Source organism: Sus scrofa, chromosome 1 (genome assembly GCF_054392235.1).
Source record: "Sus scrofa isolate SSC_HxYL_T2T_F1_AM1 chromosome 1, Sscrofa_HxYL_maternal_Yorkshire_Landrace_v2.0, whole genome shotgun sequence".
NCBI classification, from domain to species: domain Eukaryota; kingdom Metazoa; phylum Chordata; class Mammalia; order Artiodactyla; family Suidae; genus Sus; species Sus scrofa.
The window spans coordinates 39,236,915-39,259,431 of NC_139383.1; the positions used below are offsets into that span (position 1 = coordinate 39,236,915).

Here is a 22,517-nt window from a genome sequence, read left to right on the forward strand (position 1 = left end):
AGAGATCCCTTAGTCACCTCTACTCTAGCTCCCAATTCATTGCTCTCATTCCTATGCTTTGCTATTGACCTGTGGTAGATTCTTTATGTCTTAAAAAAAAAAAAAAATCTGACAAGTCCTTTTCTGATTACTCTTTCCTTTCAGAAGGATGAAAGCCTTTTTTAAAAAAGGATAAAAAGAATACCTGAGTGCTTTTTAATTTCTCATTTAGGTTTGCAGATCTATTTATGGAAAGTCCACTTAGCAGCTATTCAGTCTTTCATTAGGATCCACTGCAAGGCAGATTGATTTTGTCCCATTCACTAATGGCTTGCTTTATAGCTCATAGAATCTGAGGAGTATGTGACTATAGAAAGTACCATATGAAAAATAATAAAATACTATTTCTTAAGAGACATGGGAATAATGAGTTTTTGAAAAGATTTTTATTCATAAGGTCTATGAGAAGTACAAATGAACAATGGAATACATTAATAAATGATTTCATTAAAATGTTCTACTTTACATAATTAAGATTTAAATTTTATAGATTATTTTGAGTTTTGATTTCATGAGAAATAATTTTAGAACACCAGGAATTGTTGCTGTTTTGCTATGAGCATTTTGGTAGTACTATGGAGTCTATGAATTCAAACATTTTCATTTTTATGAATAAGAAATTGTGGTTCTCACAGACAATGTAACTTAACACTGTTTCCGTATTATTGAGGCATATTCTGGGCTGGAATCATATTCTAGACTAATTTTTCTTCTTTGTTTGGTTGGGGGAATTTGGCAGTTATTAGGCCTTCTCGTTAAAGAATGAGATATGATCATCTGACAGCTGAGAATTCCTTATAATTGAGTGATATAATGAAAAGCTTGGTTTTTTTTTTAACATGAAAGATATGTTATCTAAACAACACTAAAAAAGTTTATATATATTTTATGAGATTTCACATTATGACTTTTAAGTTGTTTATTAAACCTAAAAGGATCCCTGCAAGTGTTGAGGGTAATAGATTTTGTTGAGTAAACTTTCTTAGGATCAGTCAATAAATGTAGCCAGGATTTTATTCTCTTTAATTGCATTCATGCTTTTAATTGTTAGAGAGATTTTTTAATTTTTCTGGGATAAGTGAAGGAAGCAGACATCTTTGAAGAAACATTTCTATTATAAATATTTTACTGTAGCAATAATTAGGTTTTTTTTTTTTTTTTTTTTTTTTGTCTTCTTGCCATTTCTTGGGCCGCTCCCGCGGCATAGAGGTTCCCAGGCTAGGGGTCGAATCTGAGCTGTAGCCTCCGGCCTACGCCAGAGCCACAGCAACGCGGGATCCGAGCCGCGTCTGCAATCTACACCACAGCTCACGGCAACCGGATTGTTAACCCACTGAGCAAGGGCAGGGACCGAACCCGCAACTTTATGGTTCCTAGTCGGATTCGTTAACCACTGCGCCACGACGGGAACTCCAATAATTAGGTTTTTTATGACAACATAATTAAATCATACAAAGGCTAGAATTTACAATAAAATTTTCTCTGGGAGCATAACATCCATAAATGTGTATTCCTTTGGCAAAAAATAAAATATGTGATCTTTACAGTTTATGGATTAAGGTATAAAGGATAGAATTATTTAACTGTTAAATATATGGTTAAAAGGATACAGTATTTCAGTTTAGTGAAAAATGAATAATTTGGACAAATAGTGGTGTTAAATGTCTGACAAAATTGCAGTTATTTTGGGTTTTGATAGTCTATCATTTTATTAAAACACGTCCATGGCTTATTTCTACCTAACCTACCATGTTTGTGAATGCGTGTTTGCATGTGAGTGCATGTGTTTATGTGTGCATACATACTTTAAAATATGCACACTTAAATACCTTTTTAATTTAATATTTCTGTAACAGAAGGAAAATAATCAAGAACATTATTCCCAGAAGCTATCACTTGAATAATTTCACAGTTTCAAGTTACCTTTGGAAATTCGGAACCCAAGTGCTCTCTGTGAGTCTCTGTGGCTTCTGAAGTAACAAAAGTTTTCCCAGGAAATTATATATACACACACACACACATAATATATATACACATATACATACATACAGAAAATCTGGCTTGTGTGATTATCTTTAGTTTCCCTGGAGCAGAGATGGTATATAACCTAAAGCAATATAATTGTGATCAGTTTTAGGACTAGGATATTAACCATTACGATTTTCTCTTGAAAACTGCCTTTGCAAAATTTTTTTTATGATCTAATTCTTCCTACAATCTGAGGAGTCTTTTATGGAGGCGCATTTCATCAGAAGTAAGCTGCAGAAAAGAATTGATGCCATCTTTGAAGAACCTCCTCTAATACCGAATCAACGGGTTTAATATTCATATTTGAATATTTAATGCATTTCCCTTTTGTTATAAAATTAAAACGGAAAGTGATTTTTTATGCAAGAAATATGCTCCCCAAATTGTTTCCCATTTCTCTTCTCTTCTATGATGGAGAGAGACATTGGATGGCAAACATCTTGTAGAGCATAACTGTAGAGCTATATTACCCAAGGGAAAGCTGCTTAGTAGTTTTTCTAAAAATGCATGCTACAGGGCAACCACAATTTTATAAAGCTTATTTTACTGAATTTGCTATGGCTTGGTAATACTAATGCAGCTGTAATGCTTGAATAAGCTTAGTCAAATAAAGCCTATGAAAATGCTCACCCCATAGAAATAACTGCTCTGAGTGATCTAGTGTCAGAAATATGAGTCTGTCTGTCAATAGTAAAATCCTATTCGGATAAGCTTTTGAAATGATAGGATAGGAATTTCACCCTTCCATGTAATACTGACAGTCCCAGCACCTAGAATTGACCCTGGATTCAGTCTTGAGGAAAGCGGCTCCTCTCTCCCAGTCCTTAGCACCAATACCAAAGTCAAGTCCACCTGACTAAGTACCAGTAGATTTTTAGAGGACCAAGACCTATTTTTCTAACTCCTTGGGGTTCTGAGAATATAATTTTATCTCCAGAATACTCAATAAAATGACTGCTCATCTTCCTGGTAAAAACTGAAATGTTGATAAGCATGAAGGGTCTAGATGAAAATAGTTTATTCATGGTTTTGGTTTATCTCTTGGCTTTTAAAAATTATTCTATATTATAACTTTACCCAGAGAAAAAGTCTTTTATTAGTTACCAATGAATGGCATCTTCCTCACGTACAACGGTATGTACAATTGTACAATTTTAAGATCAGTTTAGGTCTATTTGGACTAACAATTCAGAGGATGAAAATGCTGGGGACTAAGCATTACATAATACTTTGAAAACTCTGATAATGAGTTGACTTCAGAAAACTGGTTCTCTTTTAACTCCTCTGTTTCATTTTCCTTTCATAACACGTGTGCAGCTTTATCAGCTGTTTCTAAAACTATGAGCTCCTTAGAAGCAAGATTTGTATAAAGTATTATTTGTTTTACCTAATTGCTTGCATTTTTGAAATATGGGCATGGATACCTTAATGTGCTTTTCAGAAATGCATAAAGGAACTTCGAGCTTATTTAGAAGGACTTTGAAAGGCACAGGAAGCTGCTTTTTTTTTCCCCTATAGATTAGATGATTTTTTTTTAAAAAAAAACAGCAAAACTTATCTCTAGATTTCCAGGCTACATTTTCTTCATGCAATATGTACATTTTCTTCATGGGATATGTGGACTTAGTTCAGAAAGATGAGGGTTTGGGCTGGATTATTCTTATCTGTTCTAAGCCTTTTAAATAGCTTAATGAAGATTTGGGTTCAAGTTAAACAAAATGTAATAATATCCTATTATAATGGTGCCCAATAATTCTAAGCATATATTTTCCTCACAAAAATTCCTAAATATTTAAAATTCTGTGTGTCTGTGTTTAGTCGTATGGCAATGGCATTAATTCTGGTATAACTATAGGAAGTGTCAATTTACATTACTAATAATTAAAGATGCACAAAAATAAAGTTACTTCTTTGTGATTTGTATTTCAAAAGCCACTGGGGTACTCAATAAAATTAGTTATGTTCCTCCTTAATGGTTATATACTCAAAATATCCTTATTCATATATATGTACATATGAAAATATTGAATTATTGACTTATCACTAATTTCCCAACAAATGGGTACAAATTTCCTTATAAATTAAAAACACGGGTCTAATTTTGTTTATATTTAACTATATTAAAAAAACTAGGAAGTTCCTGTCACGGTTCAGAGGTAACTAATCCAACTAGTATCCATGAGGATGTGGGTTCGATCCCTGGCCTCACTCAGCGGGTTAAGGATCTGGTGTTGCCATGAGCTGTGGTGTTGGTTGCAGACGCAGCTTGGATCCTGCGTCACTGTGGCTGTAGTGTAGGCTGGCAGCTACAGCTCCCATTCGACTCCTAGCCTGGAAACTTCCCTATGCCGAGGGTGCAACCCTGAAAAGCCAAAAAAATAACAACAAAAAATTAGGTTGATTCATGGAACAATTGCCTAAAAACTCACCCAGAGAAGTAAACCTGAAAGTAATTTTGAAATTTAGGTCTTAGTTCTTGTATCTCCTGAAATTTCCTGAAAGTAGCTGATGCAAGGTAAAAAACCCATTATTTTATATGGGTACAAGTTTTAAGCATAAGTATCACATGGTGTCATTATTGTTATATCATCAAGTCAATTTATATAAAAAGAGTATAAATATGCTGTGTACTCTTTTTTGGGTTGGGGAGACTATCACATTCTCTTAATGGAAGTAAAATAGAAGCTATTTTGACACTGCAGTTTTAGGAGAATGACTCCGTGTGGGGTAAAAGCAGCAAATGATTAATTCTTAAGGAAGAATTGATTTCCTTGAAAATATCTGTAGAAAAAGAAAGTAAATACACATTACAGTCAAAAAATCATGGAAAGCCAATGATTTTGAAGCATTAAACTTAGAATTTCTTTCCAAATTGAAATAGCAGGTCATTACTCAAGCCTTTTCTATTTCAGTGGGTTGATAATTAAATGACAGTGGGGCAATTTAGCAAAAGGACTGCTGCGGCTAGGTAAAGCAATTCAGTTATGTATATTTGGTGTAGGAAGAAAATGTGCCAACCCAAATATAAAATACAAGAAAGTTAATTTCTCAAAAGAACTGAATATAGTTCATGGATCTTGTGGATCTTATATCTGTCCTATTCAAATCATATTTGAACCAGAGTCTAACTTTTCTTTGCCTTAGACTGAATTCACAGAATTTGGGAGATTTTCCATTGCTTCCGTCCCCAAACTTCAAACTCAGAAAATCAGACAGACCCTAAAGTGACTTGTCTTCTTGCATGAGACTTTCTGGTATCATGAAGTCAGATGGATTGTTTTCCTAAAATGAATTTGATTAAATCTGTCAAAATCATTGTCATAAAAAAAAAAAAACCCATATCATGTCTTATTGACTAATTTCACCCTTAAACTTATCCCATGCTGTGTAATACATATAGACATTTTGATTTGGGCTGGTTGGGCATATACTGGTAGTAAGGGACCATGGCCGTGATTTCCATTTTGACATGAAAAAGATAGCTCTCTTAAAATAACTATGCTTATTAAGCTCAAATATATTGATATTCTTTTAAGTAATTTTTAAATAAGCAGAGACATGCATGCTATAGACTGAATTATATCTCTCGAAATTCACATGTTGAAGCCCTATTCCTCAGTATGACGGTTTTTGGAGAAGAGGTCTTTCCCAGTCTGTGGTATTTTGTGGTGGCAGCCGCAGGTGACTGAGAAAATGCACTGTCACATCTTTGTAACTTGATCCTCAGCACTTTTATTCATCTTTGCATTTACTCTGCTTAATCTGGTTGTAAAAACCTCCCCCAGATGTTGCACCTTTTGGAAATTTAACAACCTTAATAATGTTCAAGATGCTAGTTTTAACTGCCTCATTAGAAAGGAGTGTCTCCACTTAATTATTAACATTATTTAGTAAATATATGCTTTTTTTAGTCAAAGAGATGGCACATCTTTGTCTCTACACCACTAATCTTTCCTCCTCTGCGGAAGCCTCAATTATGTTGACCAGCTAAACCTCTCACTTTTTCTGAGTTGCACCTGAACAGATATGCTTTTATTTTATTTCTTTGTCTTTTTTGTTGTCTTTTTGCCATTTTCTTGGGCCGCTCCTGTGGCATGTGGAGGTTCCCAGGCTAGGGGTCAAATCAGAGCTGTAGCCACCGGCCTACGCCAGAGCCACAGCAACGTGGGATCCGAGCCACGTCTGTGACCTACACCACAGCTCACGGCAACGCTGGATCCTTAACCCACTGAGCAAGGCCAGGGATCGAACCTGCAACTTCGTGGTTCCTAGTCGGATTCGTTAACCACTGCACCATGATGGGAACTCCCCGTTATCAGATATACTTTTATTTTTACTTTATTTTGTTAATTTTTATACAGTTTTTTAAAGTTTAATTTCCATTTACAGTTGTCACAGGGAATATTTATATGCCCTGTGTTGTACAATAAATACATCCTTGAGCCCATCTTACAGACAGTAATTTATTTCTTCCCTCCCTTTTCCCGCCATTGTCCCTATACTCACCCCCAATGGAAATCACTAGTTTATTCTCCATATCTGTGAGCCTCTTTTTTATGTTAGATTCACTAGTTTGCTGTATATTTTCAATTCTACATATACCTGATATCATACAGTATTTATCTTCCTCCGTCTGACATATTTCACTTAGCATAGTACTCTTCAGGTCCATCCATGTTGTAGTAAATGGCAAAATTTCTGAACAGATATGCTTTTACTTTTATCAGTAAATATAGCTCTCATTTTAACATTTTCTCATGGTATAAAGATATATTTTGACTTGTATTTATTTCTCAGGATAGAAATTACTGTGTACTGCACATATGCAGAAATATTGAGATTTTTGATATGACTTTCTTTAGCTGATACCCTTAGCAAAATTTATGATATTTTTCACATTTAATAAGTGTTTATTGGGGCTTCACTGTGTATAAAAAGTGCTGTGGTAAGTGCTATGAAAGGATAGATGACTTGCTCTCTTCCTGGAGCTTTATTGAAAACAAAAGAACTACAAAGTTGGAATAATTTTAACCATGACATTGTATTAATAATAATAAAAAAAAAGTGTTACAGAATCAAGGGGAAAAACAGTAGTATTCACTTCAAAAGATCAAGGAAATATTACACAGTTGACATTTGAGGCGATTCTTGAAAAAGAAGTTAGGTTTTAAAAGCAAAGTTTCAGCAAGACCATTTTATTTTTAAATAGAAAAAAAAAAATTCATCAGAAATCCTTGCCCACACTAGATTGGTAAAACACAACGCATTTTACCTATAATGTGTTAAGAATTCAATACATTTTTGTTTCACAAAGTGAATTCTAGTTATGCACTCGTCCCTGCTTTTCACCTTTAAATTCAATATACTCTTTGTAGGAAAACAAGTATTCTGAATGGTGGGTAACTGCTATGTTGAAAATGAAAAGTTCGAAAGTTAAGGGAAAATTAGGCTTACAGGAACCAAAGCAAGGAGAGACATCTGTTACTTGGCAGCAAGGCGTTCTGGGAAGAGGGCTAGCAGGTCACAACAAGGGCCCACTGCCCTGGGAGGGAGATCTACCTCTCATTCACCCAGAACACAGGTGAACACACATTCTTCAAACACTAACATTAATAAGATATGGAAGTTAAAAGATGCATTCTTCACTTTTCAATCTACTTGCTTAAAGAGCACTTCAGTATTAAAATTTGACCTGGAAAACCTCAAAAGTCCTCAAATCATTTAGGACCATGACAGTACAGCCCCTCAAAAAATAAGAGTGAGATTTGATTTTTTTTTTTCAAAAGTGAAAATAACTTTTTTTAAAAAAGAAGCTCAATATTTAGATCATTCTGACTGATCACTTCTTACAATACAAACAGAAGGAAAATATTTAAATTCCTAGCAGAATCAAGAGCATCAAACACCTAAGAGCTGATAATGCAAATACAACCAGTTTAAAGGAGTTTATATATTCTCATGTAACTGGAAAGTTCAGTGATAAATCTGACTCTAAACACAGCCGGCTCCTTGAACACACATGGTGATATCTGCACCCTGCCTCTTTCCACCTTGCAGCAGGTTCTTCAGCTCTTGCACTAGAGAGCGACTGATGGACCCCACCAATATGGCAGCCTCTGCAGAAAGAGGGTATCCACAAGTAGTACCACAAAAAATGAGGACTCTCACTGCCCCACCCTTCACCCTCAGCAAGGTGGAGTATTCTGAATGGTCGGGCTGGTCTTAAAGCCTCATTCCTATAGCTGAGAGTTAGGAGAGGGTTTACTTTCTAACCCCACCACTGGAAAAAGAAATTCACTTGCTGGAAGGGTAGAGAGAGTAGGTGGTTAGGAAGGAGTACTAAATAATGTAAAATATAGGTATATATCTATGCATCTCCATGAGTAGAATAGGTGACCAAATCATCCTCTGAAATATTACAATAATCACATACCCCAAATCTTCAGAAAAAAGGTGGCAGTTTAGGGTTTTCAGTGAAATTGGCAGGGGATCAGTTTCTGGTTTAAGACAAAAGCAATTTTTACCTTGAAAGAGAATGAATAGTTTTTTCCTTTAAGTGCTTAGAATCTAGATACTCCTAAAAAATACTTGAGGTTATTTCTATGGTTTACCAATATTACATATATATCAATTAGCATGTCTAGGATTATTTTGATAAATATTGTTTTATGAATTGTCATGATGTATATTGACTCTCAAAATTTGTTCAGTTTGTGTATACTTTTAGAAGAGAGTAATTTAATTGTCACAGATTTATATATATGTACATAGACATTCTTCAAACACTAAGATTAATAAAATATGAAAGTTAAAAAATGTATTCTTCACTTTTCAATTTTACTTGCTTAAAGATCTTTTCAGTAGAGTTTGTCCAAAAATCTTTTTAGAGATTTTTATTTTTTCCATTATAGCTGGTTTACAGTGTTAAAAATTTTAAATTGTATGCATATTTTCTTGAACACTTAAAAATATAGCAAAGGTCATTCTTACTTGTGATTGAGAATTACATTCTTAATATAATTTTGAAATAGCATATTTTGATAGTCATTGATATTATATACTCTCCTTTTCTCTCTTGCTCTCTAATTCTTAAAGAAAAAAAATTAGTGTTAGAATATTCCACAAATCATAACACACACTGAAATGCAAAATTCATAATTAATGGTTTTATGTAATGAGTATGCAATATTTTATTTATACTATTCTAGAAAATAGGTGTCTACCTTGAGCATTCTGGAAAAGATGATGTTGGTAGTGTTGCAAAGGAGTAATAGGCACATGTGCTTGGCAGTTTCCTTATCTGATAACATAAGGCATGATGAGATTAGGTGAATTCTTCAAGGAGGCTTATGAGTTATTCTCTGATGCATAACCTGGCTGTGAAGCTAGTTTTGGGAATCAGCACATAAGCAGCTCCAAATTCTGCTTTATGGGGCTGAGTCACTTGACCTTTCAGCCAGATCCCCACTTCTTTTGAAGCTGATTCTGGCTATCTGGCAATCAAAATAATTTGAAATCAAAAGAAATGGAATTAAAAAGTTGGCATGGAAAGTACTGTCACATATCCTCACTGCTCTGCTCCAGTTCTGAGAATCCAACTTTCAAGAAGCATCACCCATGTCAAATTGTTCAGTAATATTTACCTCTAATTTTTTCTACCGTATCAATAACTAGCTCTTGTCATCTTCAAAGTACTTCTCAAACATTAAAAATCTCAGATTACACACTCTCTTCTTTGCATTTATCTTGACCAGCTGTCAGAGAAGGCAATTTATTTCCCCTCAATTTTATTCGTCTTGGTTGTATGTGGCTTCTGCAAGTAAATTTGAATGGAAATTGAGAGGTACAACTTAGTGTGTTTCCATAACAAAGGCAACACGTAATTTTCCTTAAGCAGGATGAACTTCATATTACTTTCAAAGTGCTATGATTTTGCTGTTGGATACTTAATATATTTTCATCACTTGAATCTTGATTAATTTATAAGTGGAATTTTTGAGGATGTGAGGATGAAAATAAAAAAAATTTTAAATTATTTAGTGTTAACTTTATTTTTATCTATTTAAAATATTATATAGTAATTATTTCGGCAGGACTGTAAGGTGAAATAAAATTTGAAATATACACTAATATCAATTCTTTAAAAAAATTAAAAATCGTATTTTAATTCTGAACTTGCATTAGTTCCTGAATTTATGTAGTTTATTTTTCTGGTAAAAAGGGGAAAAATATAGGAGTTCCCAATGTGGCTCAGTGGTTAACGAACCCAGCTAGATTCCACGAGGACACGGATTCAATCTCTGGCCTTGCTCAGTGGGTTAAGGATCTGGCATTGCTGTAGGCTATGGGTGTAGGTCGGGGATGCAGCTTGGATCCCGTGTTGCTGTGGCTGTGATGTAGGCTGGGAGCTACAACTCCATTTGGACTCCTAGCCTGGAAACCTCCATGTGCTGCAGATGTGGCCCTAAAAAGCTCCTCTGCCCCCCAAAAGGGAAAAACATAGAAATCCTTACTCTATTAAAATTTTTCTATCTTTAAAAAATGTGACCAGGATTCAACTAATTTTGTGTCAAATTGCAATGTTTATTCATTCAGTTTCAAGACACCAAGCATGTGTGTTAAGATATTGTCTTCAGAAATACTTTCCAATACACAGTTCACTGAAGTGAGTCTGAAGAGCAAAAGCAATTCTTCCAATGTTCTCTATATAGCAGTAGCAGGAAAACTTCTAGAGGTTAAAAGACTGGAGATTAGCAACATATTAGCTTTCAGGTGGGCCTCTGTAGATACTTGTAATTCACTTACTCCCCTGCAAATCATAATCCCAGAGGTTGATTCACTTGTAGCCCCACTTGGTTCTAAAATGGCATTTCAAAGCACTCCTCTCATTCATCCATTTTCAGAATCACCAAATTGGGAATTTGGCACCAAAATCAATGAGAGAATATGATATGACTTCTTTCTAATTTTTCCTTCTTTGAGCACCATCTCAAGTAAATCTGTGAGATCTGTTTTTTAAAACTATTTTTGCATTTTGATATCATTTCAGCTCAATTGAGTTCATGAACTTGGGATATGTATTCACAGGGTTTTTCAGAAAAGAGAGGAAAGTTATTGTCACTACTACTAATTTATACCTAAAGTTGTTTTAAAATCTTAAGTGATGTTACCACTGATCTTCCTCATCAGCTTTTTACTCTTTAAAACATGTGGCTAGAATTACCATTGTTATATAAAAAAATAGTTGTATTAGTTATGTTTGGTTATTATTAATACCTACTAATATATGCATTTGAATGTATTTGATTTTCTTTACCCTAGTCAGTCTAGGATTTTTTTTTTTCTTTTCTTTTTTCCAGGGCCGCACCTGTGGCATATGGAGGTTCCCAGGCTAGGGGTCTAATCAGAGCTGTAGCCACCAGCTTTCACCAGAGCCACAGCAACACGGGATCCGAGCCACATCTGTGACCTACACCATAGCTCACGGCAACATCGGATCCTTAACCCACTGAGCAAGGCCAGGGATCGAACTTGCAACCTCATGGTTCCTAGTCGGATTCGTTAACCACGGAGCCACAACGGGAACTTCCTGTCTAGGATTTTTTATCGTTTATTTTATTTTTTTATATAGAGAAGAAAATTACCATTTTATGAGTAAAGAAAGAAATAGAATAAAAGTTTAACTAGAATACTTAATTTTGAATGCAGTATTTTTATTTCTGCTGACAACTATAACTTGTCTTATGAACTGGAATTATACTTTATTATTATCATTTTGTCTTTTACTTTAGGGCCGCACTCATGGCATATGGAGATTCCCAGGCTAGGGATCCAATCGGAGCTGTAGCTGCCGGCCTCCACCACAACACCAGATCCAAGCCATGTCTGAGACCTACACCACAGCTCACAGCAACGCCAGATCCTCAACCCGCTGTGTGAGGCCCGGGATCAAACCTACATCTTCATGGATGCTAGTCAGATTTGTTTCCAGTGAGCCATGACAGGAACTCCTGGATTTATACTTTAAATACCTGGTGTACACATCTGTTTGAAGGTTCAAACTTTAGTTTTCTATGTTAAAGAATTTATTTACAACAAAAATATTTATATTATAATGAAATAACTTTATTCATTATTAGATCATCTCTTTTAATTTTGGTAATGGTGCAAAACAGCCTCCCTTAATATGAATAAATTACAGTATGTGTCCCTCTTTTCCTGTATTAAAAGAAATAAATTAATTAAGAAAGACATTGAGGGAGTTGTAGCATCCACTTTTGCTTCCTTGAAAATGTCTTAATCCAATGTACTTGCTTATTAAGTGGATGTAAATGTCTGCATTTTTTGAGAATTCAGTCTCTAAACTTTTGTTTCTAAGGTTAATCTTGTACTTCTAGCCTTTCCTTTTTATGATAGTAGTTGTTATAGTCCTAGCTATGAAGGTGGGGTAAAAGTAATGATGATGGTTATGATGATAATAATGATTATTTTAAGAATAACTACAAGTATTCTTCCTTCTATTTAGGTGAAATATATTTTGTAAAATGTATCAAAGAAGTTTGAAAACCTGGAGTTTGCTTTTTTAAATCTGGGAATGTAATTTAGAGATAAAAGTTAAATTGAAAATACTTATGTATACTAGAATATAATTAAATCAATTTTTTCTTGATATGTTAAATCTTTGTAATAGATAATATATATTTCAAGTACATGAAATACATTAAGCTGTGATTTTGGCAAAAATATTTGAATTGGTAGGGAAATCTTTTCTCTTTAGAATTCGATTATTTACTATACATCTAGGTAATTTCTAGTTGGTCTTCACTTGTTCTTAAATATAACCTGGTGTATTTGTTTCAGATGATCTCTAAGTTTCTTCTTGAGATAACTTTCTATGATTCAAGGGTTATCAGTATGATCATATGTGCCTGCTCCCCATTGAGGGGGGTTTTCCAGCCATGCAAAGCCAGCAACTTTACAGAAGAAAATTGAAAAAGTTATAAAATTTTAAAATGTTCACTCTGTTCATTAAAACACCATAAAAAGAAAGAGTAAACAGTTTCAGGAAAAAAAATTGCAACATAAGATCAGATAAAATTGTACTATCTTATATGTGTGTGTTTATAAATATACATGAATGTGAAATGCATACATGTTAAGTACATACATGCATATGTATACACATGCATATATGTACACATATATAAGATAGATACACATACATTATGTAATAGTGCACATATATACATTATGTATATATGTACACAGTTTTATAAACCACTGAAAGAGGTTAATTAAAAAATTGAAACAGTGCTTGCTTCAGCAGCACATATGCTAAAATTGGAATGATACAGAGAAGATTAGAATGGCCCCTGTGCAAGGATGACATGCAAATTTGTGAAGCGTTCCATATTTTTAAAAGGGATACAAAAATACAGTACCTTTTAAAATCACACCTAATAAAATGAAATACCTGGGAATAAACCTGACCAAGGAGGTGAGACTTATATGCTGAGAACCATAAAACATTAATCAAGGAATTAAAGAGGATTAAAAGAAATGGAAAGATATTCCATGCTCCTGGGTTGGAAAAATTAATATTGTAAAAATGGCCATAGTACTCAAAGGAATCTACAGATTTAATGCAATCCCTATCAAATTACTCATGATATTTTTCACAGAACTAGAACAACAATCCAAAAATTTATATGGAACCATGAAAGACCCAGAATTGCCAAAGCAATCCTGAGGAACAAAAACCAAGCAAGAGGCATAACTCTCCCAGACTTCAGGCAATATTACAAAGCCACAGTAATCAAGACAGTTTGGTATTGGTACCAAAAGAGACATGCAGACCAATGGAACAGAATAGAGAACCCAGAAATAAACCCAGACACCTACAGTCAATTAATCTTTGACAAAGGAGGCAAGAATATAAAATGGGAAAAAATAGTCTTTTCAGCACGTGGTGCTCAGAAAATTGGACAGGCATATGTAAATCAGTGAAACTGGAACATACCCTCACACCATGCACAAAAATAAACTCAAAATTGCTTAAAGGCTTAAATGTAAGACAAGACACCATCCAACTCCTAGAAGAGAATATAGGCAAAACATTCTCAGACATCAACTGTACGACTGTTTTCTTAGGTCAGTTTCCGGAGCAACAGAAATAAAAGCAAAAATAAACCATTGGGACCTATTCAAATTGACAAGCTTTTGCACAGCAAGGGACACCATTAAAAAAAAAAAACAAAAAAAAAGACAATCTGTGGAATGGGAGAAAATAGTTTCAAATGATGCAACTGACAAGGGCTTAATCTCTAAAATATACAAACAACTTACACAATTCAACAGCAAAAAAACCAACAACCAATTGAAAAATGGACAAAGACCTGAATAGACATTTATCCAAGACCTGAATAGACATACAGATGGCCAACAAGCCCATGAAAAAATGCTCAACATCACTGATTATTAGAGAAATGCAAATCAAAACCACTATGAGCTACCACCTCATACCTGTCAGAACAGCCATCATTAACGAGTCAACAAATAACATATGCTGGAGACGGTATGGCCAAAAGGGAACCCTCCTACACTGTTGGTGGGAATGCAAATTGGTACAACCACTATGGAAAACAGTATGGAAGTACCTCAGAAAACTAAATGTGGAACTACCATATGACCCAGCAGTCCCATGCTTGGGCATATATCTGGACAAAATTTTCCTTGAAAAAGATACATGCACCCGTGTGTTCATTACAGCACTATTCACAATAGCCAAGACATGGAGACAGTCAAAATGTCCATCAACAGATGAATAGATTTAGAAGATGTGTTATATATACACAGTGGACTTTTTTTATATTTTCAAGCATAAAAATGTACAAAATAATGCCATTTGCAGCAACATGAATGGAACTAGAGACTTTTATACTAAGCAAAGTAAGTCAGAAAGAGAAAGACAAATAACATGATATCACTTATATCTGGAATCTAATATATGGCACAAATGAACCTTTCCACAGAAAAGAAATTCATGGACTTGGAGAATAGACTTGTTGCCAGGGAGGAGGGGAAGGGAGTGGGATGGACTGGGAGTCTGGGGTTAATAGATGTAAACTATTGCATTTGGAATAGCAATGAGATCCTGCTGTATAGCACTGGAAACTATATCTAGTCCTTGTGATGGAGCATGATGGAGGATAATGTGAGAAAAAGAATGTATATATATATATGTGTGTGACTGGGTCACTTTGCTGTACAGTAGAAATTGACAGAACACTGTAAACCAAGTATAATGGAAAAGATAAAAATGATTTAAAAAATAAAAAATTAAATAATTTCACAGGAAAATATAAGTGAAAAAATAAACATATAAAAAGCTTATCTCTAGTAATCATAGAATTGCAAATGATTTCCTCCTGTGTGATTGTACTTATTTTGAAGACTGGTAAGACTCAGGGTTGTCAAGGATAAGGAAACAGAGAATGCTGGTATATACAATTTTCAAAAATAGACTAATTTTCAAATACACATATATATTCTCAAAAGATGTAAATATGATTGTATTATTTGTCCCGGAAATTCTATATTTATGAAATTCTCCTAATGGAAAAATCACTAATATGTGCTGAGAAAACTGCTATGTGCCAGGGTGAAAAGCTCTTTGACTAAATTATGCATAACCACGAAATGACATGCCAGGCAGCCACTTAAGTACTATTTTATGGAATATGTACAGCAAGAAAACATGTTTATTATATATTGTCTAATAAAAAAATAATGACAGTGCAATGATGACTTGTCAGAAACAAAACATATTTGTATATTTGTATGCATGTACAGAAAAGTTGTTGTAAATAGAATAGTATATCCGCAGTTGTTTGGAGTGGTGAGAAAACAAATAATTATCTATTATAAATCAACTGTTGTTCAATAAAAACAAATTACTATCTATTTTACTATTTTTAAGCATTTTTTTGAATTTTTGGTCATGAACATGTAGACTTTTGAAACTAGGAATAAAAAAGTTTCTGGATATAATAAGATTTTTCCAACATTAATCTCTTAAATTTTCTGTGCCCCTTTCACAAATAAAAATGAATAGCCTTGATAGAGTGTCAATTGTGCTGTTAAACAAGGATATCCAAAAGGAATTTCATCCATTTGAACTATTTTATCACTGACTAGAGGAGAGGTTTTTGCTTGCATTTAGACCTGACATATGAACCTAAATAAAGGAAAAAGGTGTTAAAAAGCAACTTGACCAAAAAAAGCCATTGCCCTTGATGGTATTGGATATAGTAGGTGGTAAGGGAGATGTAAGAATGATTAAAGATGATGACAAAGTTGTAACCTTGATGGCAGTATTTATGGAACTTGGAAGATGAGGAACACTGATTATGAGGGCCTGTAGGTATCAGGGTGGAGGGTAAATGCTGAGGAAGTGGTAGCAGGCAGAGAGGTTTGGCCCTGCCGCTAAAGAGCTGTCTTCTGCTATAGAACATGCTATAAACAAGCTTCATATACTTTTATAGTCTGTGTTTTGTGGGAGATTTTTTGTTATCAATATTTGACATGAAATTCCAAATTGTGATTCTCCTTTCTCATTGTTTGATTAGGAAATGCATCTACTACCACCACTGTGATAGACAGCAAGAACGGATCTGTGCCCAAATCCCCTGGAAAGGTGCTGAAGAGGACAGTCACAGAAGACATAGTGACAACATTCAGCTCCCCAGCAGCCTGGCTTCTGGTCATCGCTCTGATCATCACGTGGTCAGCTGTGGCCGTTGTTATGTTTGACTTAGTGGATTACAAAAACTTTTCAGGTAAGATTCATGAAGTTTGGCTCTTAAATGAAAGGAAACAGTGTTCTCCCTAGCTCTGGCTTTGTTTCTCTTCACCCGGCACATAAACAAAGCGTCTCATAAACATTCTTTGGGGTCACTGAAGTCTATTTCCCATCCTCAACTTCCCTTCTAGTCTTTGTCTCTTGTTCTCATTGACTTCAGGTGCAACTGATTTCCCTATTTGAAGAGCTGCACAAAAGCTGAATGTTGCAGTTCCATGAAGATAATGATTCCAGAGCTTGGTGAATATTTGGTTTGGGAATAGGGACTTTATCAGCCATTAAAGAGGGTAATTTGTAGGTTTCACACTTGGCAATTTAAAACCAAACCATATCAAACAAAACACTTTCGGATGAATGAAAATTGTGTACTTTTAAGTCGCTCTACCACCTGGCTCCAAGCTTCCTTTCCAAACATTTTCTTTGCCACCAATTAACATCCTCTTTTGGGAGTTCCCACTGTGGTGCAACAGATCAACAGCATCTCTGCAGTGCTGGGATGCAGATTTTATCCCTGGCTCTGCACAGTGGGTTAAGAGTCAGGCATTGCCACAGCTGCAGCATAGGTCACAGCTGCAACTCGGATCTGATCCCTGGCCCAGGAACTGCATATGTTGTGGGGTGGCTAAAAAAGAAAAAAAAATTTTTTTGTTCTCCTGATATCCAGACTGCATTGCTTTCTTTTTGTTGTTGTTCAGTTCAATGAATTTGATTATATTTATAGTTATACTACCTTCATCACAACCTAATTTTGCAACATTTCCATCCCAATCCCCCAGCCCATCCCTCACCATCAACCTGTCTCCTTTGATAACCATAAGTTTTTCAGTCTGTGAGTCAGTTTCTGTTCTGCAAATAAGTTCATTGTGTCTGTTTTTTAGATTCCACATATAAGTGATAGCATATGATGTTTGTGTCTCACTGTCTAACTTCACTATCGTTTAATGTGATAATTTCTAGGTCCATGTTGCTGCAAATGCCATTATTTCATTCCTTTTTATGGCTGAGTATGGCTTTTTATTCCATTGTGTTTATGTACCACATCTTCTTTGGCCACTCCTCTGACCATGAACATTTATGTTACTTCTGTGTCTTGGCTATTGTATATAGTGCTGCAATGAAAATTGGACTGCATGCATTTTTTTCAAGGGAGGTTTTATCTAGATATATGCCCAGGAGTGGGATTGCTGGATCAAATGGTAATTCTATTTTTAGTTTTCTCAGGAATCTCCATACTGTTTTCCTCAGTGGTTGTACCCCAATTTATATTCCCACCAACAGTGAAATAGGATTCCTTTTTCTCCACACCCTCTCCAGCACTTACTGTTTGTAGACTTTTTGATGATGGCCATTCTGGTCGGTATAAGTGGTAACTCATAGTGGTTTTGATTTGCATCTTTCTAATAATGAGTGATGTTGAACATCTTTTCATGTGTTTTTTGGCCATCTGCATGTTTTCTTTGGAGAATTGTCTGTTTATATCTTTGCCCATTTTTTGACGGGGTTGTTTGTTTTTTTGGTATTGAGCAGTAGGAAGTGTTTATAAATTTTGGAGATTAATCCCTTGTCAGTCAATTCATTTGCAAAGATTTTCTCCTACTCTGTGGGTTGTCTCTTCATTTTGTTTAGGGTTTCCTTTGCTGTGAAAAAACTTTCAAGTTTAATTGGGTCCCATTTGTTTATGTTTGTTTTGACTGTCATTACTCTAAGAGGTGGATCTGAGAAGATTTTGCTGTTGTTAATATCAGAGAGGTTTCAGCCTATGTTCTCCACAACAAGTTTTATAGTATCTGGTCTTACATTTAGGTCTTTAATCCATTTTGAGTTTATTTTGTGTATGGTGTTAGGGAGTGTTTTAATTTCATTCTTTTCCATGTGGCTGTCTAGTTTTCCCAGCACCACTTATTGAAGAGACGGTCTTTTCTCCATTGTATTTTCTTGCCTCCTTAGTTGAATGTAGGTGCATTGGTTTAATTCTGGGCTTTCTATCCTGTTCCCCTGATCTGTATTTCTGTTTTTGTACTTTTTTGATGACTGTAGCTTTGTAGTACAGTCTGAAGTCCGGAAGCCTGATTCCTCCAGCTCCATTTTTCTTTCTCAGGATTTCTTTGGCTATTCTAGATCTTTTGTGCTTCCAAACAAACTTTAAACTATTTTGTTCGAATTCTGTGAAAAAATGCCATTGGTGATAGGGATTGCACTGAATCTATAAATTACTTTGGGTAGTGTAGTAATTTTGCAAATATTGATTCTTCCAATCTAAGAACATGTTATCTTTGCATCTGTTTGTATCATCTTTAATTTCTTTCATCCCCATCTTATAGTTTTCAGAATATGGGTCTTTTTTTTTTTGTCTCTTTAGATAGGTTTCTTATTAATTTGGCCTTACCTTTTTCCTTGATGAATCCACCTAAGGATTTATCAATTATCAATTTTGTTGATTTTTTTCAAAGAACTAGATTTTAGTTTCATTGATCTTTTCTATGGTTCTTTGTTTCTATTTCATTGATTTCTGCTCTGTTTCTTATTTTTTAAATCATAGTTAATTTACAGTGTTCTGTCAATTTCTGCTGTACAGCAAAGTGACCCAGTAATACATAAACATACATTCTTTTTCTCACATTATCCTCCATTGTGTTCCATCATAAATGATTATATATAGTTCCCTGTGCTATACAGCAGAATCTCATTGCTTATCCACTCCAAATGCAATAGTTTGCATCTACTAACCCCAACTCCCAGTCCATCCCATTCCCTTCCCCTCCCTCTTTGCAATCACAAGTCTGTTTCCATGTCCATGTTTTTTTTTTTTTCTGTAGATAGGTTTTTCCATTTTTTTTTCTGTAGATAGGTTCATTTGTGCCATATATTAGATTCCAGATATGTGATATCATATGCTATTTGCCTCCATTGTCCTTCCCCACGAAAAGTCACTGCCTGTTTTCCCAGGAGATCCTCCAAGAAACACAGACAGTCTGACCCAGATTTCTATATAGTCTCTGCTTTGCCCTGGGACTCAGTGCACGTGAAAGCCTATGTGTGCCTTTCAAGAGTGGAGTCTCCATACTCCCAGTCCCATGGAGCTCCTGTGCACAAGCCCTGCTGGCCCTCAATGCCAAATGTTCTGGGGGCTCCTCCTCCCAATGCCAGATCCCCAGGCATGGGAACACGACATGAGGCTTAGAATTCTCACTCCTGTGGGCGAGCCTCTGCGATACAGTCACTCTCCTGTCTGGGGATCGCCCACCCTGTGGGTATGGGATTGCTTATATCACGTAATTGACCCTCCTACCTTCTCAATGTGGTTTCTCTTTGTGCTGAGCAGGATAACTTTTTGATAGTTTTCCAGTTTATTTTGTTGAAGGTTTTTCAGCAGGTTGTTGTAATTTTGATGCTTTTGTGAGGGAAAGTGAGCTGCAGTCCTTCTATGCCACCATTTTCAAAATATCCTATTTTGTGTTGCTGAAAATAAAGTGTTAAAAGGATTTTCCAGTAATTATTTGTAATGAAATACTGTATCTTCACTGGCCAGTAATTATTTGTAATGAGATACTGTATCTTCACTGTTCTTATGGATTTGGAATAAAATAGAAATAAAACAAGTGAGGAATTTAGATTTTCTTTATAGCCTCTTCAATTTCTGAGTGCATTGTTCATCTCTTTGTTCAAGGTCTTTTTGTATTTTTGAAATTATGTTTATCTGTTTCCACATCTGACATGCTCTATTGACTATTATGAGTTCCTTGAGGGAAGGAATCAGTTGAGTGCTCAATAAGTATTAAAGGAATAGATGAATGAGTTTAGCTTATGACTGTGCATCATAATCAAAATATGTCATGAACCTCTTGATGTGCTTCTTCATATTTGCACTGCCCATCTCCCAATCTTCCTGTTTTTCTTCAGTAGGAATAGAATCAGTAGGACCTGGAAACAATAAATACTGTAAGTTGCATTCTATATAATGAGGGATCCTCTTCTTCTCATTATGACCTTTTACTCATGCAACAATTATTTATCAAGTGTCTACTATATGTGCCAGAAGATGTCAATGTTAAAAGAAAAATATGTATAAATAACACAAAACTGTGTCATTTGGTTTTATTGACATGGAGGTGTGGTTGAGATGACTCTGCCCCTGTACCATTGTAGCTGGGCTAAAGTGAGCACATCTAACAGGTACACAGATAAGTCCCATGATGTCAACAAAAGCAAAAGGGCTGTTCATCCACAGCCATAGATTTCTGCTTTAAATAGGCACTAGTTTTGGTGTACTATGTAATGCAGGCTCTTAAAAGAATATACGATTGATAGTTCTATGTATAGTTTTCTAAGGTAACTCCATACTGTTCTCCATAGTGGTTGTACCAACTTACATTCCCACCAACAATGCAGGAGGGTTCCCTTTTCTCCACACCCCACAAGGGAGGGGAGGGTGTAAGATGGATTGGGAGCTTGGGGTTAATTGTTGCAAACTATTGCTTTTGGATGGATTAGCAATAAGATCCTGCTGTGTAGCACTGAGAACTATGTCTAGTCACTTATGATGGAGCATGATAATGGGATTAAAAAAGAATGTATACCTGTATGTGTAACTGGGTCACCATGCTGTACAGTAGAAAAAAAATTGTATTGGGGAAATAACAATTTAAAAAAATTAAAAAGAAAGAATATACAATTGAAATTTCCATAATATAAAATAAGACCTAGAATTTTAAGTTAAAAACCATTGGTTTCTCTAGGAGATTTCACTTCCATTGAGCCTGTATTGACTGTGATATTTCATCTGTTCTTTCCTTTTTTAGAATTTCATTCATTTAAATTTTAGGACCACGTATGGTCATAAAATATAGTTCTTCAATCTTTATGCTATATGTATTTTACGAATTGGATGTAAATCTCATATTTGTATACTTAATAATTTAATAAGTGCACTACAGGAGTTCCCGTCGTGGCTCGGTGGTTAGCGAATCTGACTAGGAACCATGAGGTTGCGGGTTCGATCACTGGCCTTGCTCAGTGAGTTAAGGATCTGGTGTTGCTGTGAGCTGTGGTGTAGGTTGCAGACGCGGCTCGGATCCCGCATTGCTGTGGCTCTGGTGTAGGCCGGTGGCTACAGCTCTGATTAGACCCCTAGCCTGGGAACCTCCATATGCCGCGGGAGCAGCCCAAGAAATAGCTAAAAAGACAAAAAAAAAAAAAAAAAAAAAAAAAAAAAAAAGTGCACTGCAGAAATCACTGTTGAATTTGTTTTTAATTATTTTATAAAATGAATATCTACCTATGATTAGGCTTTCAGATTAGATTTATTTAAATATAAGATACACTTAAAGTCCACAGTAGAGCTTCCTTGAACCACTGTAATTAGGTGCTATGGATAATGCCTATGTTACTGGCATTTCATCTGAGACGGAAATAATAACCTCAGTATTACTACTACTTGATTTCTTCCTTCAAGAAGTATTTGTTAAGTACATCTTCTTGGTGAAGAATCCTCCATTTCTCTATATTTATTAATGACCTAACTATCTACCCATTCCCTGTAAAAGGAAACCTGCAAGTCATCATTTAAATCTGCTGGGCACCTGATCAGTTA

At 35.2% G+C, this 22,517-nt stretch overlaps 1 protein-coding gene and 1 non-coding gene across 51 annotated transcripts in view; both read left to right on the plus strand.

Moving 5' to 3' along the window:
• The window catches only part of TRDN (triadin), a 386,488-nt gene that overhangs the window by 30,512 nt on the left and 333,459 nt on the right, over positions 1-22,517 (plus strand). For all 50 annotated transcript variants that reach the window (XM_084957615.1, XM_084957622.1, XM_084957696.1 and 47 more), the window contains exon 2: positions 16,695-16,904. In XM_084957615.1, the coding sequence (XP_084813741.1) occupies positions 16,695-16,904 (210 nt within the window). The remainder of the gene's footprint in view (positions 1-16,694; positions 16,905-22,517) is intronic.
• Positions 13,378-13,484, plus strand: LOC146406043 (U6 spliceosomal RNA). Its single transcript, XR_014832812.1, has one exon. It is a non-coding gene; the product is annotated as a U6 spliceosomal RNA (small nuclear RNA).